Genomic DNA, 27,963 nt, shown 5'->3' with positions numbered 1-27,963 from the left:
GCAGGGGCGGGTGTGAGGCCCTGAGCAGAGTCCCTGCAGGACAAGGCTTGCTGTGCCCTCCTGGGCAGCAGGTGTAGGCAGAAACACACTCCAGAGTCAAAGGTGGGGCCGTTTCCTTTATTATTTGGGGTTTCTCTGCATGGAAACATGAGACTGCCCCACCCCATGCCCAGGTGCCTCTGGCACCCTCTCAGTCCCCACAGAGGCCCCTTTAAAATCACCAATATAAAAAAGGAGGGAGGGAGGGAGGGAAGGCCTGACCACCCCGCAGGCAAGTGGGGACAGGGCTGGCGGGAATGTGGGGCAGAGGGGGGCACTGGCTTCAGCACAGGAAGGAACAGGCATTCATTCCCAGCCCTGCGGAGGACGCCCCAGCTGGGAGAGCGCTCCGCACGGCTAGACAGCAGGCTGTGCAGAGCTAGTGGTTATAGTTTAAAGGCTGCAGCTGGGGCGTGGTGGGCTTGGGGGTGGAATGGGTGGCCTGTGGAGGGAGGGGAGGGGACACATCAGGATGTCCAGAGGCCTGGGGCCGTCAGCTCCCCCTGGGGCCCCACGTGAGGCAGGAACTAGCAAAAGCTGCCTTCCCGGTTTGGCAACCAGAGGGGCTGGGGGAGTCCATCTGAGCCCGTGGCCAGTGGAGGCAGGGAGGGCCACGCAGCTCTGCCCAGAACAAAGGAACCGGGGCGGCCGGGAAGTGAGGACGAGGAGGACGAGGCCGCCTCCTGCTCCAAGGAAGGCACTTGCAGCTGGCGGGGCCTGGTGTGGCGGGGCCTGGTGTGGCGTGGCGGGAAGGCACGGCCCGGCAGACGAGGAGGGCAGAGAAGCACAGCAAGGGGCTCGTGCAAGAGCCCCTCATGCGAACATGGTCAGCTGTAACCACTGCCAGGCAGAGGGTGGAGAGAGGGGTCAGCCAGGGCAGAAACCCCAAGTCCCGGCCTCCCAGCTCCATGGCTCAGGAGTCACCATCTCCTCACCCCCCTGAGGGCAGGTGGGAGAGGGACCCTCCCGGGGAGGGGGCGGGGCACTCTCTTACCTCCTCGACCCCTGGGAGCCCAGGCTGCTGGCTCCTGTATAGGCCTCCAGGGGTCTGGCCCATCCTCCCCAGGACCCAGACACCCAAGCGTGTCCTTGCAGGACCCAGGTGGCCGGCCTTAGGGCTGGCGCTAAGGCCGCAGCCTCCAGCCCAGGAGGGTAAGAAAACACTGCCCCTGGGTACCTTCCCCAACCGGACTGGAGGACAGCCCCACCTTAAACAAGTCAAAGGTCACGACTCCATCCAGATCCGTGTCCAGAGTCTTGAAAAACCCTGTGTGTTCAAGAAATGATGACATGGGGCTGAGAACTCAGTGGGACCTTCAGGCAGGGCCAGGACCAGGCCCCACCTCCTGCCTCACCCCCACCTCCCCACAGCGCCGCAAGCTCTCTCACCCTCACAGCCGGGGAGCAGCCCTTCCTGCTGCTCGAGAGCCCCCTCCAGAGTTCCCACCCAACTCCGTGTCGCCTGGCACTCAGCCTGCCTGGACCCCACCTCCCCGAGACCCTCGCTGGGGACGAGCTGGGGACTGAGCTGGAGGGGGAAGCCGACGGGGACACCCACGGAACATGGTCTCCAGCCGCACTAGGCAGCACACGAAGTTATCGAAGTCCACAGCCAGGTCGGGTTCCGAGTAGCGGGTGATGATGAGCTCGTACAGCTTCTTGTTGAGCTTGAAGCCTGGCGCAGGAGAGCAGGTGAGGGCCAGGGACATGCAGCCGGGCCAGAGGGGGCGGAGAGGGGGACTGAGGCTGGGCAGGGTGAGCCCCAGGGCTGGGGGGCATGAAGACCGCCTGGGCAGGGCCAGGAGCTGGGCAAGTGCTGGTCCAGAGGGAGCTTGAGGACCCAGACTGCCCCAGGGAAGCAGGTGCTGGCCATCAGGGCCCGGGGTCCAGTTTCATTTGTTCTGAATGCCCTGGCCTCATCCTGACATGGGACTGAGGATGAGCTCTGCACTGCTCCCTTTGGAAGCTCTGGAGGCCAGCTCCACTCCTCCCTGGCTGTGTGGCCTCAGGCCAGTCACTACCCCTCTCTGAGCTGCACTTTTCTCTGCTCAATGGGATAATAAAAGACCCTATCCTCATGAGGCTGCAGTCAGAACAAAAGGAAGTGCTGATAAAGCGCCTGGCTCAGTCACCAGGAGAGAAAGGCAGTAGATGGCTGTTACTGCTTCACCACCATTGCCATCACCCCCCCCCAGGGACAAGGGCTAGTGGGTGGGCCACCGCCCTGGGTAGCTGTCAGAGAAGCGAGCCAGGGCCATCTCCCTGGGGCTCCACGAGGGCCACCAGCCCTCAGGCCTCACCTGCAGACTCGATGGCCATCCGCATCTCGTAGGCACTCATGCTGCCCGACTTGTCCAGGTCAAACTTCCGGAAAATTGACTGGGGGGGTGGGGGTGGGGGGCAGAGGGTGAGGGCTTGGCGAGCATCCAGCCCTTCCCATCTGCCCAGGGTGGAGGGCTGACGAGGGTGGAGGGGAGAGGCCCGAAGGGGGTCAGCCACTGGGATACGTGGGCTCGGAGAGGCAGACCCAGGGCAAGGGCCTAGTCCACACAGCTGGTCTGGGAGCCGGAGCCCGGCTGCCCGCTGTGACTGAGGCTGCAGAGGAGGGGAGGGTGCTGCCAGCAGGGACCACCTACCAGGTAATTCCGGATGCGGTTCCACAGGATGTTGAACTCCACCAGGCCCAGCTTCCCGTTGCCATCACGCTGGGCGGCCATTAAGAAGAAAACTCCACAGCTTAAACCAGGCACTGGGTGAGTGAGCACCGGGGAGAGCAAGACGAGGAGGGGGAGGGAAGAAGGGGCAGGAGCCCGCAGACAGCTGCCTGGGGCCAGGCCTGAATCGGGGTGGCTGGGAGGGGCGCAAACAGAGCACCAGCCTCAGGGTCACCTGCAGACGAGGCCCTGCCCGCCTCTCACTCAACACAGGCCTGTGCCTCGGTCCCCGCCCCACCCCGATCAATGGGAAGATGCCAGGAAGGAACTGGTCTGTCCACACTTGTCCCTTTCTCTGCGCTGCTCCTGGGATGGGTCACTCAGGGCTCTCCCCATGCCTACATCCCACCCCAAAGGCCGGCTCAGGAGGCAAAAGCGAAGGGAGGATACGTCCATGAGGTTCACCATGCTGCGGCAGGACTCCAGGCTGAAGCCCTTGGTCCGCAGGTCTTTGTCTGCAAGAAAAACCAGTCCCAACACCTCAACCCAGCCAGCTTCCTGGGGCTGCCCCGTGCTGGGCACACTCGTGGGACAAGGGTCCGGGAGGCACCATTTCTGTCCCCTGGTGTGTAAAGTCTAGGCTAGTAGGTATGTAGGATTGTTTCCATCATCAGAAAAAAGAGTTTAAGGTATTTTAGCAGTCAAGCCGGTGTCCCAACAGGCACGTCAACACCACCATTAGACCCGAGTGAAAAGGAACAGTGCTAAGTATAAGTGAAAGAAACACAGTAGCAACGTGCAGCATAGGCGGTCACGGCAGGGGTGGGGTTTGCTGCAGGCCCCGAAGGGTGAGAAGAGCAGGAGAGGGGCTCTGGGCTGAGGGAGCAGCATGCACAGAGGTCGGAGGTGAGAGGTCAGAGGCGGGGGCAAAGGGAAGGTTGAAGGGCAGTTGCCTTCAGTTTTGCACATTGGGGAGTGAAGCCGGCCACCTGCCTTCTGAAGGAAGGGGCGCCCACACACTGGCCCTAAGGTGCTGTCAGCAGCCGGCTAAGCTTCTAATCACACCAGGCACAGCGCTCAGGCACGGAGAGCAGCAAGACGGCATGAGGAGTTTGGGAGGAAAAAGGGTCGGTGAGCAGGGCTCAGAAAGGTGGTGGAGGGTGCCCCACCCACGGAGACCAAGGGGTTGGGTTCAGCCCAGGGTGGGAGCAGAAGGCTAGATTCTGGAGTTTGGAGGAACGGAGGTGGGGGGGGTAGGGGGGGTGGGAAGCAGGACACGGGGTGGAGAGCAGCCGCTCAGGGTGCTCACGTTTGGCGATGATCCTGTTGAGGATGGTCTGCAGCTCCTTGACGCTGATCTCCATGTCCTGGGGGAAGAGGGAGGAGGAGCCTTTTCCACTCTGGGGAAAGGCTGCCCCTCGGTGCCCCCGACCACCCGTCCACCACGCCCAGCCTACCTCTCCTGCCAGTTGTCTGAAGAGGGATTTGAAGTTCTCATCAATCTCCTCTTCTGAGAGTACTTGCTGGATGGAGAAGCGGGGGAGAGCAGGTCAGGGGCACCCCAGCCTGGCCCCTGCATGGGAGCTGCTGGAGGCAGGGCTGGGACCACTCATCAGCTATGTGGCACTTCACCTCTGAGCCTCACTCTTCTCATCTGTGAAATGGGAACCTGGCCCCTACTCTATCCCTGTCCAGGCCTCTGTGGCCTAAATGTGGAGAGTGAAGGTCAGCTCAATGATGAACAGTGAGGCTTTGATTCCCTGCTGCACGACCTTGGGCAAGTTCCTTAACCTCTCTGAACTTGAGTTTCCCACTGAGAGGGTAGTGACAGTACCCTGACACAGCTGTTATGGAGGAAACGGGGTGACCCAGGTAAAGAGCTCAGCATAGACCCAGCAGAGAGCAAGAACCCAGGGACCCTGTGCCATTATTATGACAAAGTCCTTTGCAAACTGTAAAGTGCTGGGCAAATGAGGGATCAGTATTACTCTTACGGCTCCTGCCAGGAGGGGCTCTGCGCTGCCAGCCGGAGCCCAGGGCACAGAACACCCAGGGTGAGGGAGAGGAGGAGGGTGGCTGGTGGGGCAGGGCACGTACCTCGTCAGGGAGATTGGCCTGGATCTGGTCATCCAGCTCTCTGCAGAGGGTGGGGAGACAGGGGGCCAGTCAGCAGTGGGGGGGGGGGGGCAGGAGGGGCGTGGGGGGCGCGCAGAGAGCGGGGTGGGGGGCCCTTCTACTCACTGGGTCCCAGCACTCTTCTCTGAGAAGAAACGCAGCACAAAGTCGCCCTCCTTGTTGGGCTCGAAGGTGGACGGCACCACCACATACTCCCCGGGTGGCAGGCGGAAGCGGGTGCTGACCTCCCGCAGGTTGATGAACTGCTCGGAGCGGGCCCGAGACGCGTTGGCCAGGAAGAAGTCCCGCTTCAGGTGCACGGCCGGTCTGCCCATCAGCTGGCGGGAGGGAAGGAGGGAGCGGGGGCTGCAGCTGCCCGCTCAGCCCACCCTTAGGAGCTGCCCCCAGACCCAGATCCAGCCAGAACCAGACCCAGATCCAGACCCCAGGCTCCAGGTTCTGGCCAAGCGGCTGGAGAGCTGTGTCACGGCTCTGTCACCCGCAGGCTACCCGACCCTGACAAGTCACAGTGCTTGTTGCCTCATCTGTAAAATGGGGGTGACAGCCCTGCCTACCGCACCGGGTGGAGGGGAGGAGACACCATGAGGTGAATGTAGATACTGTGACACCATGAAATAACTTTCTCATTATCCTTACCTGGAGCTTCTCGTGTCAGACACTGCAGGGCCTTTTACACGTCACCTCACTTAACGCTCATGACAACTCATTTTACAGACACTGACGCCAAGGCTTAGAGCCTAAGCAACTTGCCCAAGGGTACAGAACACTCAGCCCACTGCCAACCTGCTCCTAACCAGCACCCCAGACGGCCTCAGTGTGACAGTAAGACAGGAAGAGCCTCACGGGTGCACGTCAGGTGGGGCTCTGAGGGCCAGGGTTCAAATCCAGCTCCCTTACTTATTACCTGCTCTGACCCCCAGGAGGACAGTGTTTGCTCTGCCCACTGAATAGCAGGCAGGGGGGTGGGGGCACTGTGTTAGCCCCAAGATGAGGAGACTTCTTAGCTCTCTACGTGTGGGCTTGCGGCCGTCCTGCTCCCTCTGGGCACCATTGGGCCATGTGTGTTCAAGGGTGTGTAAATCCAGGCGAGTCAGATGCCACACCTACCTCCGGAGGGACCTGCCAGAGAGACGAGGGAAGTTAGAGATGCTTGCCTGGCCCAGGGGCAGATGCTGTGGTGTGTGCTGGGCAGCGGCCCTGAGTTCTTAAGATGAAAATGATGGGATGAAGAGACCAGGAGACAGGGTCCTGGACAGGGGCCAGTGTTGACCCAGACCTGTATTCATGCCAGAGAGGGACCCCAGGACCCCAGGAGGGAGGCCCAGGCAGGGCCCTCTGTCCCTGGAATGCCCTGCACCTCAGCTCTGAACCAGAGCCTCCAGGACTGCCCCATGGGGCGGCCAACTGCAGAGTCCTCCGGCCCAGGGACACTGGAGGTCCACCCCAATCTGCTACGAGGGGCCGTGGGCCTGGGCTGAGGCTGCGACTGTCCTTTACCCCCACCAGGGAGATCCAGAAGTTTCTGTCTTGAATACAGTGCGTGAAGCAGGGCCCTCCATGGCCAGCCTCTGCTTACATACTTCCAAGACAGGGAGCTCACTACTCCTTCAGGGAAGACCACTTGCCCACTTCTTTCTGAAACTGAGTCAAAGTCTTTCTCCCAGGTGTCAGCTAAGGCAGATCCCTCTGCCCGAAAGCAGCCATGCAGCCTCTAAGGACAGGGGAGAATTGCAGAATCTTCCCCTCTCCTAGCTAAACATCTTCCTCATCCTCCATCTGCCTCACGGGATGAATTTTAGGCCCCTGGCTGCCCCAGTCCTGGCGGAGCGCCTCAGCAGGTGCCTCCCGAAGGCTCAGTCTAGGGCTGCGTGCCTCAGGGGTGTGACTGGCCCCAGTCGGCTCTGTATGGGCGGGCGCCGCCTTGTCCTCTGGCGCCCCTGGCGCCCCCTGGCGGTGCTTGCCGGGAGGCCGCTTTCTCTACCGGGTGCTGGGCGATCCGCCCGCTCGCTCACCTCGTAGACAGCGAAGCCTATGGTCTCCATGTCGCGGCCAAATCGGCGCTCCCTACGGCGGTGCTTCTGCATGAGGGCGAGCAGGAAGCTGCAGCCTGACTCCCGACTCCTGTAGTCGTCGTCGTCGTCCGGGTCATCCGTCTCCTCCAGCCGGATCTTGAACTGGGGGTTCACCCAGAAGGTGGCTGCAGGAGGTAGGGAGGCAGGATCAGAGGAGAAGCAAAGCAGTGCCCCCAAGCCTTCCCTCCCCCATGTTTTCATTCATTCAACAAATTTTACTGTGGCCACCGTGTGCCAAGTGACAGATGTGCCACAGGGACACACAGGGTCCCTGCCCTCATGAGCTCCCGTTCCAGAACGAAGCAGAGGCAAAGCATGAACAAGTCAGGTTAGTTAATGGAACAATTACAAAGAAAGCAAGCTGAAGTCAGGCAGGGAAGGAATCTTCGAGGTGACATTTGAGCCTAGGAAGCCTAGGCAGAGGGAGAAGAAAAGACCCACACCTGGGGCTCCAGTGAGCACAGGGGATCCAGGGAGGTTGGCAGACATTGGTGGAAGCAGGGTCGGTGATAAGAAGTGTGGATTGAATCAAAGACCAAAAGGACTCCCTGACAGGTTTACACTGGGAGGGGCATGACTGGATCAGGATTTTAGAAGGTGGCTGCAGGGACTTCCCTGGTGGCGCAGTGGATTAAGTTTTTCTGCTCCCAGCACAGGGGCCCGGGTGTGAGTCCTGGTCAGGGAACTAGATCCCACATGCATGCTGCAACTCACAGTTCACGTGCCACAACTAAGGAGCCCTCCTGCCGTAACTAAGGAACCCGCCTGTTGCAACTAAGGAGCCAGCAAGCTGCAACTAAGGAGCCCTGGATCCGCAACTAAGGAGCCTGCCTGCTGCAACTAAGACGTAGCGCAACCAAATAAATATTAAAAAAAAAAAAGGAGGTGGCTGCTGTGTGGACAGTGACTTAGAAGAGGGCGAGAGAAAGCAGGGTCTGAGAGGAGGCCACTGAGCTGCAAGGGCTGAGGGGGACTTGCATTTCTGGCAATTTAGTGATTCAGCTGCCTGAACAATCCTCCTGACTAAAACAACCAAGTGCCGGAGAGAATATGCAATTCTTTTTAAAGGCACCAATAAGTCCAGCACTTTCCCCTCCCCACATACAAAATTAACATTAATCAAAAAGAGAGATAATAAACAAGGATGTGGGGACTTCCCTGGTGGCGCAGTGGTTAAGAATCCGCCTGCCAATGCAGGGGACGTGGGTTTGAGCCCTGGTCTGGGAAGATCCCACATGCTGCGGAGCAACTAAGCCCATGCACCACAACTACTGAGCCTGTGCTCTAGAGCCCATGAGCCATAACTATTGAGCCTGTGTGCCACAACTACTGAAGCCCACACGCCTAGAGCCTGTGCTCTGCAACAAGAGAAGCCACTGCAATGAGAAGCCCGTGCACTGCAACCAAGAGTAGCCCCTGCTCTCCGCAGCTAGAGAAAGCTTATGCACAGCAATGAAGACCCAACGCAGCCAAAAATAAATAAAATTATTTTAAAAAAATTTAAAAAAATAAGCGAGGATGTGGAGAAATCAGAACCTCAAGCATAGCCGGTGGGAACGTAAAATGGTGCAACTACTTTGCATAATAGTCTGGCAGTTCCTCAAATGGTAAAACACAGAATTACCATATGACCCTGTGATTCCACTCCTCTGGGGGTGTGTGTGTGTGTATATCCAAGATTTATGACAACATACACCCACACAAAACATGTGACTGTTCCAAGTAGCATTATTTATAATTGCCAAATGGTAGAAACAACCCAATTTAAACAAAATGTGATACAACCAAACAATGGAATATTATTCAGCAATTAAAAGGAATGGAGTACTGACACATGCTACATAACATGGATGAACCTTGAAGACATTATGCTAAGTGAAGGAAGCCAGTCACAAAGGACAACGTGTTGTATGATTCCATTTATATTAAATTATTGTCGGGAACAAGCAAATTCATAGAGACAGAAAGTAGATTAGTGGTAGTCTGGAAATGAGGGGGAGGAGGGGCTTGGGAGTAACAGCCAGGGGGTATAGGTTTTCTTTTGGGGGTAATGAAAACGTTCTAAAATTGATGTAATAATGGGTGCACAACTCTGTGAATATAGTAAAGGCCACACTGGATTTTACATTGTAAATGGGTGAATTATGTGGTATGTGAATTATATCTCAATAAAGCTGTTTTAAAAAATGGAAACTGGGAGCCGTGAAAGGTAAATAATGCCAAAGGATTTCTGCAGACTCCTAGAGGTCTTGAGTCCTGCCTGGGCTCAGGGGCAGGAGATAAGGTCCAGTAGGAGATCACAGCCATAAAACTGGAAGCCCTGTGAGGAATGCCAGCAGTGTAAGTGTGAAAGAAAAATAAAACCACTGGGAGGAAGTAGAACCTTCTCTGAGGATTTATAACCACAAGCCAGCCTTCTCATGAGCTTGCAGATTTAATTCATGCTGCCCATGAGGTCAACAAAAAAACATTAAGGAGAAAATTTATTTTTAAGAGTCCTGGGTCGGGAGTATCCCAGGTGACTGGCAGAAACACTAGAGGAACTTAACTTCATCCAATAACTCAAACAACTCCTGAAGATAAACTTCTGGCAGAAACACTAGAGGAACTTAACTTCATCCAATAACTCAAACAACTCCTGAAGATAAACTTCTAGGTCAAATACAAATAAGCCAAAAACCTCAGAAGGTTGAGAACCAGCAGCCACAACGGATGAACCTCATGATGGCTGAGGATGAGCAGCGACAAACAACAACTCACCAAGACTCCAGATACTGAAATTATCAGACACGGAATATGGAAGACTAGGCTTACTATACTTAAAGAAATAAATGAGATGCTTAAATACATGAGCAAGGATGAACAGATTAGAAAAAGAGCCATTAACACTTCCAGAAATAAATTTTTCAAGTGAAATTAAGTATTTGTCGGAAGGATTAACCAACAGCAAAAAAGAAAATTTGTGCATTGAGAATGGATCTAAAGAAACTACCCAGAATGCAATCCAGGGACATTCAGAGATGGAACATTTAAGAGATGTTAAGAGATCTGGAGGGTTGACTGAGGGGGTCCAGCTTACATTTGATTGGCATTCCAAAAGAAGAAAATAAAGAGAGTAGGAAGGCGATATTCTAAAAGATCATGGCTAACAATTTTCTAGAATTGTTGAAAGACATCAATCTTCATACACAGGGAGCTCGACAAATCCAAAGCATAATAAAAAGAAATCCCCACCTCAACACATCATGGTCAAATTGTAGAATATCAAAGAAAAAGAATCTTAAGAGAGAGAAAAGACAAACCATTTCAGAAGGCATGGTAGACAGACTCCCAACTCACATAGTGACAGTGGAAGCACAGTGAAGAGTAATATAGCATATTCAGGGAAGTGAAAGTAATGTCAATTCAGAGTTCTATATCCAGAGAATTGTCAAGAATGAGCACTCTATAAAGGCATTTTATACAAGTACTGAGAAAGTTTATCACCAAAAGACCCTCAGTAAAAGAAATTCAAAAAGATATATTTCAGACAGACAGAAAATGATCTCAGATGAAAGGTCTCACCATTCATGAGAGTAGTGAGCAAAAATACTGATATTATGTGGGTAATCAAACAAATATGGGCTATACCAAATAATGGGGATGATGATGGTGCTAATTTAGGACAGGCAGGAAACTGTTAAGAATTAAAATACTAGCTAAGGATAGCAGATTGAACAAAGGGAGGGTCAAATATTTAAGATCCAACTTAAATATTCTCAAGTCTTTACATTATTCAGGTGGAGGGTAAAGATACTGATCAACTAACTTTGGAACTTATTAAGCAAGCTCTTTTCTCTTCCAAACTCACAGAGGGAAAAACAAGCAAAGAGAAGAGAAAAAATTCAACCCCAAAGAAGGCATAGCAGGAGGGACAAATCGAAAATGCATAGTAAGTCTGCTGAAATAAATACAAATATATCAGTAATCACTATGAATGTAAATGGATTAAACTTTCCAAATATATCAGTAATCACTATGAATGTAAATGGATTAAACTTTCCAATCAAAGGACAATGTTTTCCAAATTCAGCTATTAAAAAAATCAGTTATATGCTATTTATGAGAGATAACTAAAACACTGAGCTGTAGAAAGATCGGACATCAAACAGTATAACAAAACATACCACAAAAGTACTAGTAGTAACTAACAGAAAACTGCAGCAGCATAGTAACACAGACTGAAACAGACTTGAATGTAAAAAGAATTACTAAAGATGAAGGTGGTCACTAGATAGTAAAAAAAAAAAAAGTTTAATTCACTAGGAACTTATATCAATTTTAAACTAGATGCACCTAGCTCAACATATGCAAAGAAAAATAACGGACAGAAATAAAGGGAGAAATTGGCAAAGCCAGCAAGATGGTGTGAGATTTTATTATCCCTCTTCCAATAATGGATAGATTAAGCAGACAAAGTAATCAGTAAGTTTAATATAATGAACAATTATAGAAGATTCCCCCTAACATTCAGAGAACAGTATACTGGTCAAGAAAACAGGCTCCAGGTTCACACTGACAGGGTTCAAATCCCAGCTCTGCCACTTATTAGTGACTTTGGCAAACTGCTTAATCACTCTGTGTCTCACTTTCCTTATCTGTAAAATAGTGATAACGTAGTACATCCCTCATAGGGTCAGTGTGAAAGGTAAGCAGGTTGTTATATTTAAAATATTTACAGGAGTGCTAACACAATGTATGTGTTAGCCAGTCTTTTCAAGAACACGTGAATATGCATGAAAACTCACCCCATGCTGGGCCACAGCACCAGCTTCTGTTTATTTCAAACCTATGATCTCATATAGATCATATTTTCTGACTGCAAGGAAATTAAGTTAAAAATCAACAATAAAATAGTAACTGGGAGGTTTGATTATTGATTCAATCTCTTAAGTGTTACAGGTCTATCCAGATTTTTTATTTTTCTTGAGTCAATTTTCATAGTTTGTTTCTTTCTAGGAATTTGTCAGTTTCATCTAGGTTATCTAATTTGTTGTCATACAATGGTTCACAGTATTTTCTTATAAATCATTTATTTCTGTTGGGTTGATAGTGATGTTCTCTCTTTAATTCCTGATTTTAGTAATTTGAGCCTTCTTGTCTTTTTTCTTGTTCAGTTTGGCTAAAGGTTTGCACTTTTTGCTGAGCTTTTCAAAGAACCAACTGTTGGTTTCATTGATTTTTCTCTATTGTTTCTCTGTTTCATTTATTTGGCTTTCTTCTGCTTGCTTTGGGTTTAGTTTGCTCGTTTACTAGTTTCTTAAGGTGGAAAATTAGGCAATTGTTTTCAGTTCTTTCTTTTTCAATATAGGTACACAGTGCTTTAATTACTATTCTATGTGATTTCTCATTTACATTACTATTTCTTTTGATAAACTAACTCATTCTACGAGGCCAGCATTACCTTGATACCAAAGCCAGATAAAAACATCACAAGAAAAGAAAATTACAGACCAGTAACATTTATGAATATCAATACAAAAATCCTCAACAAAATACTAGCAAACCAAATCCAACAGTATATTAAAAAGATTACATACTATGAAATAGGATTTATCTCAGGAATGCAAGAATGGTTCAACATAAGAAAATCAACCAATGTAATACATCATGTTAATAGGACAAAGGGAAAAAAAAACACATGACCATCTCAACTGACATGGAAAAGGCATTTTACAAACTCCAAAACAAATTCATGATAAAAATATTCAGGACTTCCCTGGTGGCGCAGCAGTTAAGAATCTGCCTGCCAATGCAGGGGACACGGGGTTCGAGCCCTGATCCGGGAAGATCCCACATGCCGCGGAGCAACTAAGCCCATGCACCACAAATACTGAGCCTATGCTCTAGAGCTCATGAGCCACAACTACTGAGCCTGCATGCCACAAATACTGAAGCCCATGTGCCTAGAGCCCGTGCTGTGCAACAAGAGAAACCACTGCAATGAGAAGCCTGCACACCACAACAAAGAGTAGCCCCTGCTTGCCGCCAACTAGAGAAAGCCCGTGCACAGCAATGAAGACCCAGTGCAGCCAAAAATAAATAAATTAAATAAATAAATTATTTTAAAAATTCAGAAATTTAGGAATAAAAGGGAACTTCCTAAAAAAAAAAAAAAAAAAAAAGGGAACTTCCTCAACATGATAAAGGGCACTTATGGAAAACCCACTGCTAATATCATACTCAGTGGTGAAAAAAAAAAAAATGAAAGCTTTCCCCCCAAGATCAAGAACAAGATGCCCACTTGCACCACCACTATTCAACATTGTATTGGAAGTTCTAGCTAGAGCAGTTAGTCAAGAAAAAGAAAAAGTATCCAAATTGAAAAGGAAGAAGAAAACTATCTCTACTTGCAAATGACATTATCTTGTATATAGAAAAACCTGAAGAATCCATAAGAAAGTTTAGAGTTAATAACAAATTCAGCAAAGTTGCAGATTACATTAGAATATAAAAATCAGTTGTGTTTCTATACACCAACAATGAAAAAATCCAAAAAGGAAATTAAGGAAACAATTTCTTTATAATAGCATCCAAAACTATAAAATACCTAGGAATAAATTTAACCAAGGAGTTGAAAGACTTGTATACTGAAAATTACAAAACATTGCTGAAACAAATTAAAGAAGACATAGAAAAGTCAAAAGACATATCTTCATGGATTGGAAGACTTAATATTATTAAGATGTCAATACTACCCAAAGTGATCTTCAGATTCAATGCAATCCTTATTAAAATTCCAACAACCTTTTCCCACAGAAGTGAAAAGCAGATCCTCAAATTCATAGGGAATTGTAAGGGGCCCAGAAGCCAAAACAATCTTGAAACAGAACAAAGTTGGAAGACTCACACTTCCTGACTTCAAAACTTACTACAAATCTATAATAATCAAAATGGTGTGGTACTGGAATAAAAATAGACATACAGACTAAAAGAACACAACTGAGAGTCCAAAAGTAAACCCATACATAAATGGCCAATTGATTTTTGACATGGGTGCCAAGACCATTCAATGGGGAAAGAACAGTATTTCAACAAATGATGCTAGGACACCTGGGTTTCCACAAGCACAAGAAATAAGTTGGGTACCTATTTTACACCATAAACAAAAATTAACTCAAAATGGATCAACAACCTAAATATAAGAGAGCTAACATCATAATGCTCTCAGAAGAAGACACAAAGATAAATGACCATGGATTTGGCAATGGACTCTTAGATTATGACACCAAAAGCATGAGAAACAAAAGGAAAAAATAAAAATTGGGCTTCATCAAAATTAAAACCTTCTGTGCTTCAAAGGATACTATCAAGAAAATGAAAAGACAACCCACAGAATGGGAGAAAATACATACAAACCATCTACCTCATAAGGCTCACATCCAGAATATACAAAGATATTTATATATTTAAAAAATATATGAAAAGACAACCCGATCTAAAAATGGGCAGGGCTTCCCTGGTGGCGCAGTGGTTGAGAGTCCGCCTGCCGATGCAGGGGACGTGGGTTCGTGCCCCAGTCCGGGAAGATCCCACATGCCGCACAGCGGCTGGGCCCATGAGCCATGGCCGCTGAGCCTGGGCATCCAGCGCTTGTGCTCCGCAACGGGAGAGGCCACAACAGTGAGAGGCCCACGTACCGTGAAAAAAAAAAAACCAAAAAAACAACAAAAAAACCCCTGCATTTAAAAATGAGCGAACTATTTGAACAGACCATCCAAAAAAGACATACAAATGGCCAATAAATACATGAAAATATACTCAACATTATTGGTCATTAGGGAAATGCCAATCAAAACTTCAATGTGATACCACTTTACACCTGCTAGGATGGCTATAATAAAAAAGTTGGACAGTAAGTGTTAATGAGGATGTGGGGAAATTGGAACCCTCATACACTGCTAGGAGGAATGTAAAATGGAAAGTAAAATGGCTGCCACTTTGGAAAACAGTTTACAGTTCCTTAAAAAGTTAAACATGGAGTTACCATACAACCTAAAAATTTCACTCCTACTTTAGACCCAAGAGAACATATGCTCATACAAACACATGTACATAAATGTTCAGAGCAGCATTACTGATAATAGCCCCAAACTGGAAACAATTCCTCAACTTTGGAATGAATAAGCAAAATATGGTGTATCCATATCATGGAATATCATTCAGTCCTACGAAAGAAATGAAGTCCTGATCACACTACAACATGGATGAACTTTGAAAACGTGATGCTAAGGGAAAAAAACCAGGCACAAAAGGCCACATACTGCATGATTCCATTTATATGAAACGTCCAGAATAGACAAATCTATAAAGACGAAATTAGATTAGTGGTTACAGGGCTGGTGGGTGAGAGGGTTAGGGAGTGACTTCTAATGGATACAGGGTTTCTTTTGAGCGCAGTGAAAATGTTCTGGAGTTAGGTGATGGTGATGATCACACAACATTGTGAACATATTAAAATGACTGAATTGTACACATTAAAAGTGTGAATGTTATGGTATTACAATTCTTAAAAACATTACATGTCAAAATTGTGTAACTCAAAGGTACACTTGGAGGGAAATTTGTCATTTTAGGTGCATACACAGAAAAAAAAATTAATGAAATAAGTGTCTAATTTAAGAAGTCATAAAATTACAATTGCATCAAAAAGAATAAGATACCTAGGAATAAATCTAACTAAGGACGTAAAAGACCTGTACTTGGAAAGCTATAAGACACTAATAAAATAAATTGAAGAGGACACAAATGGAAAGATATACTGTGCTCATGGATTGGAAGAATTAATATTGTTTAAATGACCATACTACCAAGGCAATCTACAGATTAAATGCAATCCCTATCAAAATACCAATGACATTTTTCACAGGACTAGAACAAATAATTCTAAGGTTTGTATGGAAACACAAAAGGGCTTGAATAGCCAAAACAATCTTAAGAAAGAAGAACAAAACTGTAGATATCACACTCCCTGACTTCAAACTATACTACAAAGCTACAGTAATCAAAACAGTATGGTACTGGTACAAAAACAGACACATAGATCAATGGAACAGAACAGAGAGCCCAGAAATGAACCCACACTTATATGGGCAATTTATGACAAAGGAGTCAAGAATACAAAATGGGCGAAAAGACAGCCTCTTCAATAAATGATGTTAGGAAATCTGGACAGCTACATGCAAAAAAATGAAACTCAACTACTTCCTCACACCATATACAAAAATAAACTAAAAATGGATTAAAGATTTAAAGGTAAGACCTGAAACCATAAAACTTCTAGAAGAAGCCATAGGCAGTAGGCTCTTTGACATGGGTCTTAGTAATATTATTTTGGATATGTCTCCTCAGGCAAGGGAAACAAAAGCAAAAATAAACAAACGGGACTATATCAAACTAAAAAGCTTTTGCACAGCAAAGGAAACTATCAACAGAATGAAAAGACTGCCTACTGAACAGGAGAAGAAATTTGCAAATGATATATCTGATGAGGAGTTAATAGCCAAAACATACAGAGAACTCATACAACTCGACATCAAAAAAAACAAACAACCCGGGCTTCCCTGGTGGCGCAGTGGTTGAGGGTCCGCCTGACGATGCAGGGGACACGGGTTTGTGTCCTGGTCCAGGAAGATCCCATATGCCGTGGAGCGGCTAGGCCCGTGAGCCATGGCCGCTGAGCCTGCGCGTCCGGAGCCTCTGCTCCACAACGGGAGAGGTCACAACAGTGAGAGGCCCGCGTACCGCAAAAAACAAACAAACAACCCAATTAAAAAATGGACAGAGGGGCTTCCCTGGTGGCGCAGTGGTTGAGAGTCCGCCTGACGATGCAGGGGACACGGGTTCGTGCCCCGGTTCCGGAAGATCCCACATGCCGCGGAGCGGCTGGGTCCGTGAGCCATGGCCAATGAGCCTGCGCGTCCGGAGCCTGTGCTCCGCAACGAGAGAGGCCACAACAGTGAGAGGCCCGCGTACCGCAAAAAAAAAAAAAAAATGGACAGAGGAACTGAATAGACATTTTTCCAAAGAAGACATACAGATGGCCAAAGAACACATGAAAAAATCCTCAACATAACTAATCAACATCGCAATGAGATTTCACCTCACACCTGTCAGAATGGCTATTATTAAAAAGACAACAAATAAGTGTTGGCAGGGATGTAGAGAAAAGGGAACCCTTGTGCACTGTTGGTGGGAATGTAAATTGGTGCAGCCACTATGGAGAACATGGAGATTCCTCAAAAAATTAAAAATAGAACTACCATGATATCCAGCAATTCCACTCCTGAGTATTTTTCCAAAGAAAATGAAAACACTAATTCAAAAAGACAAATACTGGATGATTTTGTTTATATGTGGAATCTAAAAAAACAAAACAAATGAAAAAACACAGCTAAACAGTAACAGAGTCAGAGATACAGAGAACAAACAGGTGGTTGCCAGAGAGGAGGGGGAGAGAGAGAGAAGACAAATAGGTAAGAGAGATTAAGAGGTACAAACTTTCAATTACAAAATAAATGAGTCACAGATATGAAATGTACAGTGTGGGGAATAGAATCAGTAGTTTTGTAATATCTTTGTATGGTGACAGACGACAACTAGATTTATTGTAGTGATGGTTTTGAAATGTACAGAAATATCGAATCACTATGTTGTGGACCAGGAGCTCACATAGCGTTGTAGTTCAATTATCCTTCAAAAACAAACAAACAAACAAACTCATAGGAAAAGAGATCACATTTGTGGTGATCAGAGGCAAAGGGTGGGGGCAGAGGGAATTGGATGAAGGTGGTCAAAAGGTATACATTTCCAGTTTTAAAGTGAATAAGTGCTAGGGCTGCAATGTACAACATGTTAAATAGAATTCACACTGCTATACGTTATATATGAAAGCTGTGCAGAGAGTAAACCCTAAGAGCCTAAGAGTGCTCATCACAAGGAAAAGATACATTTTTTCTATTTCTTTAATGGTGTATCTATATGAGATGACAGATGTTCACTGAACTTACTGTGGTCATCATTTTATGATGTATGTGAGTCAAATCATTACGCTGTGCATCTTACACAGTGCTGAATGTCAATTACATCACAATAAAACTGGAAAGAAAAAAAAGATGTCATAAAGTCTAAAAATAAATCCAAAGAAAGCAGAGGAATGAGATAACAAGCAAGAAAGCAAAGATTAATAATATAGAAAAAAAACTAAAAAGGATCAATAAAGTAAAAAAGTCATTTCTCTTTAAAGACTAATATTGACAAACCCCTCACAGGATTAGTAAAAACAAAAGAGACAATGCCAACAAGCAACATTACCAATAAAAGAGATGATATCATTACAGATGAGGTATGGTATATTAAGCATGACTTCACGCTAATAATTGTGAAAACAATATGCAAAGGATCAACTTCTAGAAAATAAAACTCATCAAAAGAGTCTCAAGAGGAAATAGAAGACCTGAATAATTCAATCACCATTAAAGATACTCAATAACAAAAGTTAATCTTCACACAAATAAAAGAGCAGGCCTGACAGCTTTATAGACCAGTTCCACCAAACATTCAAGCAAAAAATCATACCCACCTTATACAAACTCTTCTAGAAAACAGAAAAAGAGAAAACATTTCCCAGTTCACTTTGCCAGCCAAATACAGCACCAATACCAAAACTAGACAAGGTAAGTATGAGAAAGGAAAACTATAGGCAAACCTCAGTCATGAACATGGATGTAAAATTATTGTATAAAAAAAGTTATGTCATGACTCTGGTTTTCTTTTCTTTTTTCTTTTTTTTTTGCAGTACGCGGGCCTCTCACTGTTGTGGCCTCTCCCGTTGCGGAGCACAGGCTCCAGACACGTAGGCTCAGCGGCCATGGCTCACGGGCCCAGCTGCTCTGCGGCATGTGGGATCTTCCCGGACCAGGGCACGAACCCGTGTCCCCTGCATCGGCAGGCCGACTCTCAACCACTGCGCCACCAGGGAAGCCTGACGCTGTTGTTTTTAATCTCAGGAATGTAAGGTTAATTTAATATTAGAAAAGTGATCAGTGTAACTTACCTTTTTAACAGATAGAAGAAAAAAGCTAATTCTAATAATAAAGTATTTAATAACATTAAGCGTCATTAATCTGATAAAAGGTTCATACAAAAATGAAAACAAGGGGCTTCCCTGGTGGTGCAGTGGTTAAGAATCTGCCTGCCAATGCAGGGGACACGGGTTCGAGCCCTGGCCTGGGAAGATCCCACATGCCGCGGAGCAGCTAAGCCCGTGCGCCACAACTACTGAAGCCTGAGCGCCTAGAGCCCGTGCTCCACAACAAGAGAAGCCACCGCAGGGAGAAGCCCGCAAATCGCAACGAAGAGTAGACCCCGCTCACTGCAACTAGAGAAAGCCTGCACACAGCAACGAAGACCAAACAAAGCCAAAAATAAATAAATAAATGTATAAACAAAACCAAAAACCTAGAGTAGAAAAGTTTTTAGTGATGAAATCTACAGTCAACATTTACTAGTAAAAACTTTTCCTTTGGGCTTCCCTGGTAGCACAGTGGTTGAGAGTCCGCCTGCCGATGCAGGGGACACGGGTTCGTGCCCCGGTCTGGGAAGATCCCACATGCCGCGGAGCGGCTGGGCCCGTGAGCCATGGCCGCTGAGCCTGCGCGTCCGGAGCCTGTGCTCCGCAACGGGAGAGGCCACAACAGAGAGAGGCCCGCGTACAGCAAAAAAAAAAAACAAAAAAAAACCCTTTTCCTTTGAGAGAGGGGTAATACCAGGACATAGCCAGTGCTTGTCAGCATGCTGCAGGCCTGGCCAGCACATTAAACAAGAAAATGCAACGAAAGTAATAAGAATTGGAAAAGAAACAAATTCATCACTATTCTCAGATACTATACTGTCAGTTAGAAAAGCAAAAAGGATCTACAGAAAAATGAGTAAAGTTAACTACAGTTTAACAAGTTTGCTGGATACAGCATAAACTTAAAAGGTCAGCTGCATGCTACAGTATCAGCAACTACTTGGGAGAGGTAATTTTAAAAGAGATACCATTTACAACAGCAACAAGATGATAACGTATCTAGGAATAAATTTCAAGAGATGTATAAGCCCTTTATGATGAAAGACATTAAAGAAGGCCTAAATAAATAAAGAGATATACCACATTCTTGGATAAGAAGATTCAAAATTGTAAAGATGTCAATTCTCCCCAAATGGGTCTGCAGAGTCAATCCAATTCCAAAGTAAAATCTCAAAAGGGCTTTTTGTAGGACTTGGTAAACTGATCCTAAAATTCCCATAGAAAAAACAAAAAAAGGAGCACGAAGAGCTAAGAGACTCCTGAAGAAGGAATTCATCCTGTCCAATTTCAGGACCTATAAATCTATAGCTACTAAATCAATGCACTCTTGGCAGTGGGATAGGCCAAGGGACAGAAAAGCAACTCAGAAACAGACCCGCACATACGTGGGAACTGTATGATGGGGCTGGCGTTGCAGGGAAAGGATAAACTTCTCAATAAGTGGTACAGGGAACAGTGGTCATCTGTTTGGGGAAAAACTGATGAAATTAGATCCCTGTGAGGGAGAAGAATGCTTGAAAACAGAGGGCTGTGAGCCAGCCTGAGAACTGCTAACAGGGGCAGGTCATGAGAGCAGAGCTGTAGTGGTGGACGCGGCACAGCCGAAGCTGGCCAGTGAGACGCTGCAGCACCGAGGTTGGGTGGAAGCTGGACTGGAGAGGGTTAAACACTGAACTGGAAGCGAGCAAGGAAACGCTGAGGGCAGCACTGCTGAGAAATTTCACTTTGAAGGGGAGCAGAGAAATGGGTGGGGGAGTGCGTCGAGAGACAGGCGACTGTTCTGAGGCAGGCAGTTCTCTCATCACGACACAGAGTGAGAGGTGACAGATGAAGAAGCGGGAGGCTTTCAGAGTGAGGGAGAAGGGAGTCCGGAGCAGAGGTGCGGGGTCCCCACGAGCAGGGATATTTCTGCCACTGTCCCGGGCGGCAAGGCAGCAAAGGCGGGCACAGGTCCAGTCAGGCTGGGGGATTTGGGGGTGGGAATGGGACGGGTGTCCCATGAAATCAGATGAGAGTGACAGTGGAGGCAGGTCTGAGGAGAGAGTGGGAACGTACTCATAGGAGCTGCTGGGGTCATGCAAAGTGCACAACTGAGGTTTGCGTCTGTGAATTTACAGGGAAAATACTGCCCCAGGTGTGTAACTTCTCTCCAGGCACAGTCAGTGGTTCTGGAGCCGGTGGAGAGGGTTCAACTAGGGTTATGGGGCAGAGGGACAAAGGGGCCGGGAAACTCGAGCGTTTGCAGGGGGAAGATTAAAATGGTGACTCCAACCTGGTAAGGATGAGGACTCTAGCCTGGTAAGAAGAGAAGGCGAGATGGGAGAGGAAGGATACCCCACGGATCTAGACGCCCAGGGAAAGGTGACAGAGAATCAATGAGGGAGACAGTGGACCAGGAGGAAGGTCTCGGAATGAGGAGTGACAGGAAGGTGGCTGGACGGCAACGAAGCCTTCTCCCCTTGTCAGCACTCTGGCTCAGACCCCAGCAAGGGAATCAAATGTGGCTCTTTGGAATTTACAAGGACATTCAATATTTCATCCTCAAAGCAAACTCACGAGGTCAGCACAACTACCCCTACCTTACAGGCAAGGAAACCGAGGCTCAGAGAGAAGACATGTCCGGGGCAGCAGGGCCCAGACCCGCCCCCCTGCGCTCTCAAGGCCAGGTCACCTGGGTAGTTGCGGCAGCCCCCCGCGGTGCTCCCCCTCCGCCAGGTGCCCTCGTACAGGGTGGTGTTCCAGTTGCGGAACCTCTGGCTCTTGAGCGTGTCGGGCGTCAGGTTGCAGATCTCCAGGCGGGTGAACTCACGCATGAAGTCTCGGAAAGACATCCTGGGGGGGTCGAGGTGAGAGGTGAGCCAGGGCCCCCAGCCAGGGCACTGAGGGACGTGGCACGGCTGGGTTTGGGGGGATTGGGAGCTGGGGTGCCTGTCCCCAAGACTGAAGAGGGGGCTGCTCACCAGAACTCCCCGTCCTCCATCTTGACCCGGAGCTGCTCCCGAACATAAGGGTCTACGTTGTTCCACTCCGGGGAGCTGTGGGGAAAGGGCATTGCCAGGGGCTGCCGGCCACTGACCTGCCCAGCCTCTGTCCCTGAGGCCTGTCCTCCCCTGGCGCGGGTCAGGAGGCCTCCTCCAGGCCAAGTCCAGAGATCCCAGTCCCAGTTGTCTTATAGGGGCCGGGTCAGATGCCCCGACGATGCTCACAGGCTGGGCACAGCGGCCCGCACAGCCTGAGCTCTGTCAGGGCGGTCCTCAGACCCAGTCATATGCAGATGGGCCCCTCTGTCCAATCCTGAGCCCACCCTGGGCTGGCAGAGCCCCCAGCAGAAATGCCAGTGGCACTGAACAGCCTCCCCCAGCCTCCCTGGCCAGTGTCCGCAGCCCCTCACCCGTCACTCCAGGCTCCTGTCCACTCCACCTCGCCCCAGGGGTTCCGCATCCGGATCAGGTTCACCATCTGGCCCTGGTAGTTCACCTGTTCCCCAGAGCTCCCATCAGTGCCTGCTTCTGGTACACACTTTTAGCACCCCTTCCCTCCACCTCACCCTCGCCGAGCCCAGCTCAGCACCCAGCACCCACCATGGGAAGCACAGCTGAGAAGCCTGATGGGGAGTAACCTGCTGAGGAAGGCAGCTATGTGCACAAACTAGGGTAAGTCGGGGGGGCACAAGATAAACATCTCTGGATGAGAGTCCCCAGGAGATAGAAAAGGTGCTGCAGGAGGTCAAAGGAAGAGTCGGCCTCTCCCACAGCCCTGGCCACGGGCCAGAGAGACAAGGAAGCAGGGACGGCCCTGCAGGGAAGACCTCCACGTGGGGCAGTACCTGCTTGGCCCCGGTCACAGAGTAGGCATGGCCCTTCACTAGCTTCTTGAAGGTGACAGCCTCCATATCCAGAATGCTGGAGATCTGCAGAAAGACACACATACTATGGCCAGTGTCCCCATCCCCGGTCAGGAGATGAACCCTGAGTCTTGGCGTTCCCTTGCACACACAACAGCTATGCAAAGTGATAGGCAGGAACCCTGATCCCATCTCAGCCCCTGGAAGGGGTGCTGCCTGCTACTCCACCAATGTTACCACTGGTGGCGGGGCCTGGGCACCCCACTGACACTGCTTTTGGCCAGAGCTGGCCAGACCCTGTGCAAACATGCATGAACACACACATACAGCCATGCATAGCCCCTCGCCTCACCACAGAGCCACGAGGTCCTCAGAAGACCTCGTGTGGAGGGACACAGTGAGGTGGAGAAGAGGGCGGAGAACAGACTAGAGTCGGGTAGGACTGGGGAATAGCATGGGGGCGGGGCTGGAGTGGAGGATGCAGTGATGGTGGGGGTGGAGGCTGACATCAAGGATGAAGGAGGTCTGAGGTTGAGTCGTGGGAACAGAAAAGCAACTGAGGGAGTGAATGGAGTACGGGAAGAAGCGGGGGCCCACGGGAGCCGGCACTAGGAAGGAGCTGAGGTCTGAGGCTGCGAACTGGAGAGCAGACAGGCAAGGCCTTAGATGACAGGAACAAGGAGCTGAAGTGAGGAAAACAAGCTGAGGTCTGAGGCTTTGGGGACCAGGATGACGCCAGGCATGGAGGTGGAAGATGCGACTGAAGTGATGGGCGTGGCTGGGTGAGGATCCGGGGATGGTGTGAGGTGAAGGATGGGGTCTGGAGCCAAGCCTGCAGCGAGTCTGAGGCTGGGCTGGGTAGGGAAAGGGAGCCACTAGGAGGCTCAGGTCACAGGATGGAGCGCACTCACGTCAATGGAGCAGCCCAGCAGGGAGCCTCGCTCCAGCGCCTTGAGGATGATGCTGTAGAGGTCGCTGGGCGCCTTCCGCAGCTCATACCATTCGGTGACCCCACCTGTGAAGTCCTCAAAGCCCTCGGAGGTGCTGCCTCCTGAAAGGGCCTCGTAGCTGCCATTCACCCTGTGGGAGGCCCCGGTCAGCACTCTGTACCAAGCGGGACCCCACACTCTGGGGGTGGCCTGGAGCTCTCGCTGGGCCTCTACTCACTTGGCATAGGCCTTCTCCAGCAGAGCACTCCAGAACTCGTTACCTTGGGCAGAGTGCACGAACACCAGCTTCCCGTCCTTGGTGGGCAGCAGGTCATCCACCACCACGTCCACCCACTCCCCAAACTGCCACAGCTGGGGGAAGAGAAGCATAGTGAGTAGCTGCTTTGAGATCCCCGGGGCCTGAGCTTACGCCTCAGCAGCTCTCCCACCTACTAGACACCTGATGCTAGGTCGTATATCCTAGACACGGGATCTGAGCAACTTCTCCTCTCTGAGCCTCACTTTCCCTCTCCACAAAAGGGAACAGCAATGCCTTCCTCATGGGAAAACTAAAGAAGATTAGGAAGGTAGTTTTTAGGGCAGCATTGTTGATATTTTTTGAAACAGACCAAGGGATGGAGAGGTTGCAAAGCCCTTGGGCCTTGGCTCTCCCGGAACCTTTTAAGGCCATGACCCCTGCCTTTCCCCTCTCCCCATTCTAGGCCATGGTGGGGGTGTGTGTGTGTGTGTGTGTGTGTGTGTGTGTGTGTGTGTGTGTAGGTGTGTGTGTGTGTGTGTGTGTGTGTGTGTGTGTGTGTGTAGGTGTGTGTGTCAAATTAGGTGTGGAATAAAAATGCGTCATCCAGATCCTTCAACCACAAGGTGGACAGCAAACCGCAGGGTTTGCTTCATAGATGCCTTGAGGGCCAAGTTTCCCAGAGAGGTAGGAGTCGGCCCGAGGCTAAAAGTGACTCAGTGCTACGGCATTGGCATTCGGGGCTGTGTGTGTGCGCTGAACAAGGGGGCGAGGGGAGGAGGTGGGCCCACCGCACTGTCTGTGAGGGAGTGAACGGGCCAATCAGAGGCCGGGGAGGAGCGGATTGGTGGAGTGAGGGGAGAGGGTGGGGAAGGGCGGTGAGGCCACGCCCCGGTGGGCCAACAATGGCAGGTGCCGCACTTGGCCACAGTAGTTGGCCACCGCACGGTGGGTCCTGCAAGTCAAGCCTTAGGCGCCGAGGCGGGTGAGGACGAGGTAGGGCAAGGGGCTCCCTGGCTAGGCGGAAGGAGAGGACACTGGGGCCAGAGATTCTCATCCAGGCTTCCTGGGGGTGTGTCTCTCCCAAAACCAGCCTACTGAGAATTCATTAGTGTGATTTGAAAAATGGGCCGTGGGCAAACAACATCAGGAAACGCTGGTTTAAATAGGCTTAATCCCGAGTCTTTCTTTTCTGCAAGGCTCTCTAAGAGGCTGGCGATTGCCAAAGTGTAGGCGGAGCTGGGAGTGGGTGGGTGGGTGGACTGATGCCGAGGGTGTAGATGGCCACATGTGCTGGTCGGTTTTCCCGGGAGAACACTCTCTGTTTCTCAGATAGGGAAACTGAGACCCTGAGGAGGAAAAGGATTTGTCCCACAGGATATAACACAGAGATCTTTCTACTCTTCTAAGCACTTTTCTCCCCCGATGTGCACAAGCGTCCAGGAAAGCTGCCAGCCGAAATACCTGCCCAGCCGTTTCACACATGACAGATTCTCACACATGACGGATCGGAGATGGAATCAAGAGGTCACACGCAATACTTTCGAGAGGGAGGGCTGGCCCTGCAAGGTGTGGCCCTGAGCCACCCTAACTTCAGTGTCCCCACCACCTGCAGTGCCTGCTACCCCTCTCTCCCTCACCCCCCTTGCCCAAGGTGCATGTGGGGCTCCTCACCTGGAAATGGAAGATGCCGACATAGCCATCCTGGAAGCTTTGGCCATGTGGAACTACTCGGTGCAGGAGGGTGTCATTGAGGGTAAGGGAGGCGATGGCCGCCAGGAGCCAACAGTCCCCTGGGATGGGAAAGAGCCACGTCAGGCCTGCTCTACCAATCTGCGCCCAATGGTGCACACGAGTGCCATGCTGGGGAGAAACGGGTTCCCTGGGCAGGGCTCCCCTCAACTTACAGAAAAGACCCAGGAATCTGGGCAAACCAGCCCCAGCACTGATAGCCAGAGCCCGCTTGGGCTTGCAGAAGGGAGGGGCTGAGGCAGAGCAGGAAGGAACGGGTATAGGGAACTACTTTGGAAAAACACTCAAAACGCCCCAGGGCCTACCCAGTGCTCCCTGGCAGATGTCTGTGCGGGTGGCTCCATCCACGATGAACTGGGGGTTTGAGAACAGCTCCTGCAAGAGACCCAGAGTCCTGTCTCTGGGCCAGCCCCTCCTAGGGACCTGGAGTCCTAGTCCCACTCCTCACCCAGGAAGGGGGTAAACTGAATCCCACCCAGGGTGGCCCCTCTCACCGTGGGACGCTTCCACTTGATGCCATAGGTTTTGGAGGAGTTAGGGCCCAGGTCCTTGAAGCCCAGGCTCTGGGGCACTGGGGGGAAAGCCTCATCACGGAAGAGGGCCCCACTCTGCAGGCAGTGAACCCGCAGCTGATCATAATCCTGGCCCAGGTACTTGATGGCGTTTTCATGGCGGCCCAGGCCCAGCTCCTTGGCCCGCTGCTTTTGCACTTGTGCAGACACCCCGGTGCAGTACACCGGAGTGATGACCTCCTCAGTCATCCTGTGGGAGAGATGGGTCTGCTCAGAACCCAGGCCTTCCCAGGACTAGAGCTGGGACTCCTGTCTGCTAACACTGCTTTCCTTCCTCCCCAGACCTGGGGTTCCCCGCCCCCACTGCTCCTCTCACTGAATCAGGGCTGCCACCTCCCTTTGCTCCCACAACCCTGGAGAGGGGGCTTCCCATCCCCCCAGGTATGGTGGCCACCATCTCCCTACCCCCACCCAGTGCTACCACCTCTCTTTTACCAGATGCCCATTGTCCTGGGTCTGCAGTCCTGTGGTCAGCTAGTCAGGTTGGGGAAGGGCGGAGCCCGAAATAGCACAAGGAACCAGGAAGGTGGGAGACCCCAGGGAAGGCCTCTGACCGTTTGCCTGCCTGTAACCCCCCTCCTCAAACTAGCCGAGCTCCCGTACACTGGCCCCTTTCCCTGGCTTGGGGGCTGAGTACTCCAGGCAGTCGGGGTCCCCCTCCCCAAGCTCCTGAGACAGGTTGAATGATCAGGGCTGCTGCGTCTCAGTCCTTCCCCCTCCGGCCCTCCCCCAGCCCAGCGCAGCCCGGCCCCTGGAGGCAGTTAGGAACGCAGGCTGGGGCGGGCGCCGGAGCTGTGCGGCTTCCCCAGCCGCTGCCCCAGTTCCAGGCACTCAGAGAGCCCGGGGTAGAGGCAGCCCCTCAGCCCGGGAGCAGTGGCCAGGCTTCGGGAACAGCGGCCCGGCCACCCACCTCCTTACCTGGGGGAGGAGTGTTCGGGGGGTCGCTGCGGTCCCTGCGGCTGGCTTCCCCGGTGGCAGCTGAGGACTGGGCCCAACCAGGAAGAGCGCTCCTCCCCGCCCTCCTCCCGCGGCCCCTCCGCCCTCTTCCCTCCCTCCCTCCTTCTGTCCCTTCTCTTCCTCCTCCTCGGGCTCCAGCCCCGCTTCTTCTCTGCCCTCCCTTATCTCTCGGGCACCTCCTCAGACTGTCTCTCTAACTCACGGTGTCTCCCCGCCCCTCCCTCCGCAGACGCCGGGCCAACTGCGCGAGAGGACAAATTAGTAAAAGGCAGAGTTGTCCCCGGGGAGGGGCCAGCGCCAGTCGGGGTGGGGAGGGCTGGGGCCCGGACGGAAGGGCACCGCGGGGGATGGGGAGGGAGAGGACAGGACAGGGGGTATTTTTAACCAGGGGCAACAGCTCGAGTTGCAGGGCCCGGCGGCCCCACCCCACACGGCGCCCCCAGAGGGCATTCTCGGGAGTCCGGCCCGGCGGCGCCGCCTCCCGCAGCCCCGGGTCCGTCCCCCCTGCGCCCCTCCTCCGCGGGGCCGCAGCTGTCCCTCCGCCCCCGGCCCCGCGCGCCCTAAGCGCGGGGCCGAGATTACCTCGGGCTGAGGCAGCTGCTCGGAGGAGGGGCCGGGCTGGCGGGCGAAACGACCCCTG

General features: G+C 50.6%; 1 protein-coding gene across 1 annotated transcript; it reads right to left on the bottom strand.

Moving 5' to 3' along the window:
• Positions 1 to 109: 109 nt before the first annotated feature.
• Positions 110 to 27,932, bottom strand: CAPN1 (calpain 1). Its single transcript, XM_060019224.1, has 22 exons — positions 27,285 to 27,932; positions 26,289 to 26,556; positions 26,100 to 26,169; positions 25,717 to 25,835; positions 24,025 to 24,158; positions 23,769 to 23,937; positions 22,840 to 22,923; positions 22,405 to 22,490; positions 21,974 to 22,048; positions 21,685 to 21,845; positions 6,842 to 7,026; positions 5,937 to 5,948; positions 4,935 to 5,146; positions 4,791 to 4,830; positions 4,151 to 4,216; positions 4,003 to 4,060; positions 3,144 to 3,208; positions 2,676 to 2,744; positions 2,340 to 2,418; positions 1,598 to 1,714; positions 1,248 to 1,306; positions 110 to 879 (listed from the first exon to the last, which is right to left on the bottom strand). Exons 2-22 carry the CDS (start codon positions 26,553 to 26,555, stop codon positions 853 to 855), a joined length of 2,154 nt encoding a protein of 717 aa, XP_059875207.1. The 5' UTR covers position 26,556; positions 27,285 to 27,932; the 3' UTR covers positions 110 to 852.
• Between the last annotated feature and the right edge of the window lie 31 nt (positions 27,933 to 27,963).

This window comes from Delphinus delphis, chromosome 8, assembly GCF_949987515.2.
Source record: "Delphinus delphis chromosome 8, mDelDel1.2, whole genome shotgun sequence".
NCBI classification, from domain to species: Eukaryota; Metazoa; Chordata; class Mammalia; order Artiodactyla; family Delphinidae; genus Delphinus; species Delphinus delphis.
This window is presented reverse-complemented; position numbering and strand designations above follow the sequence as displayed.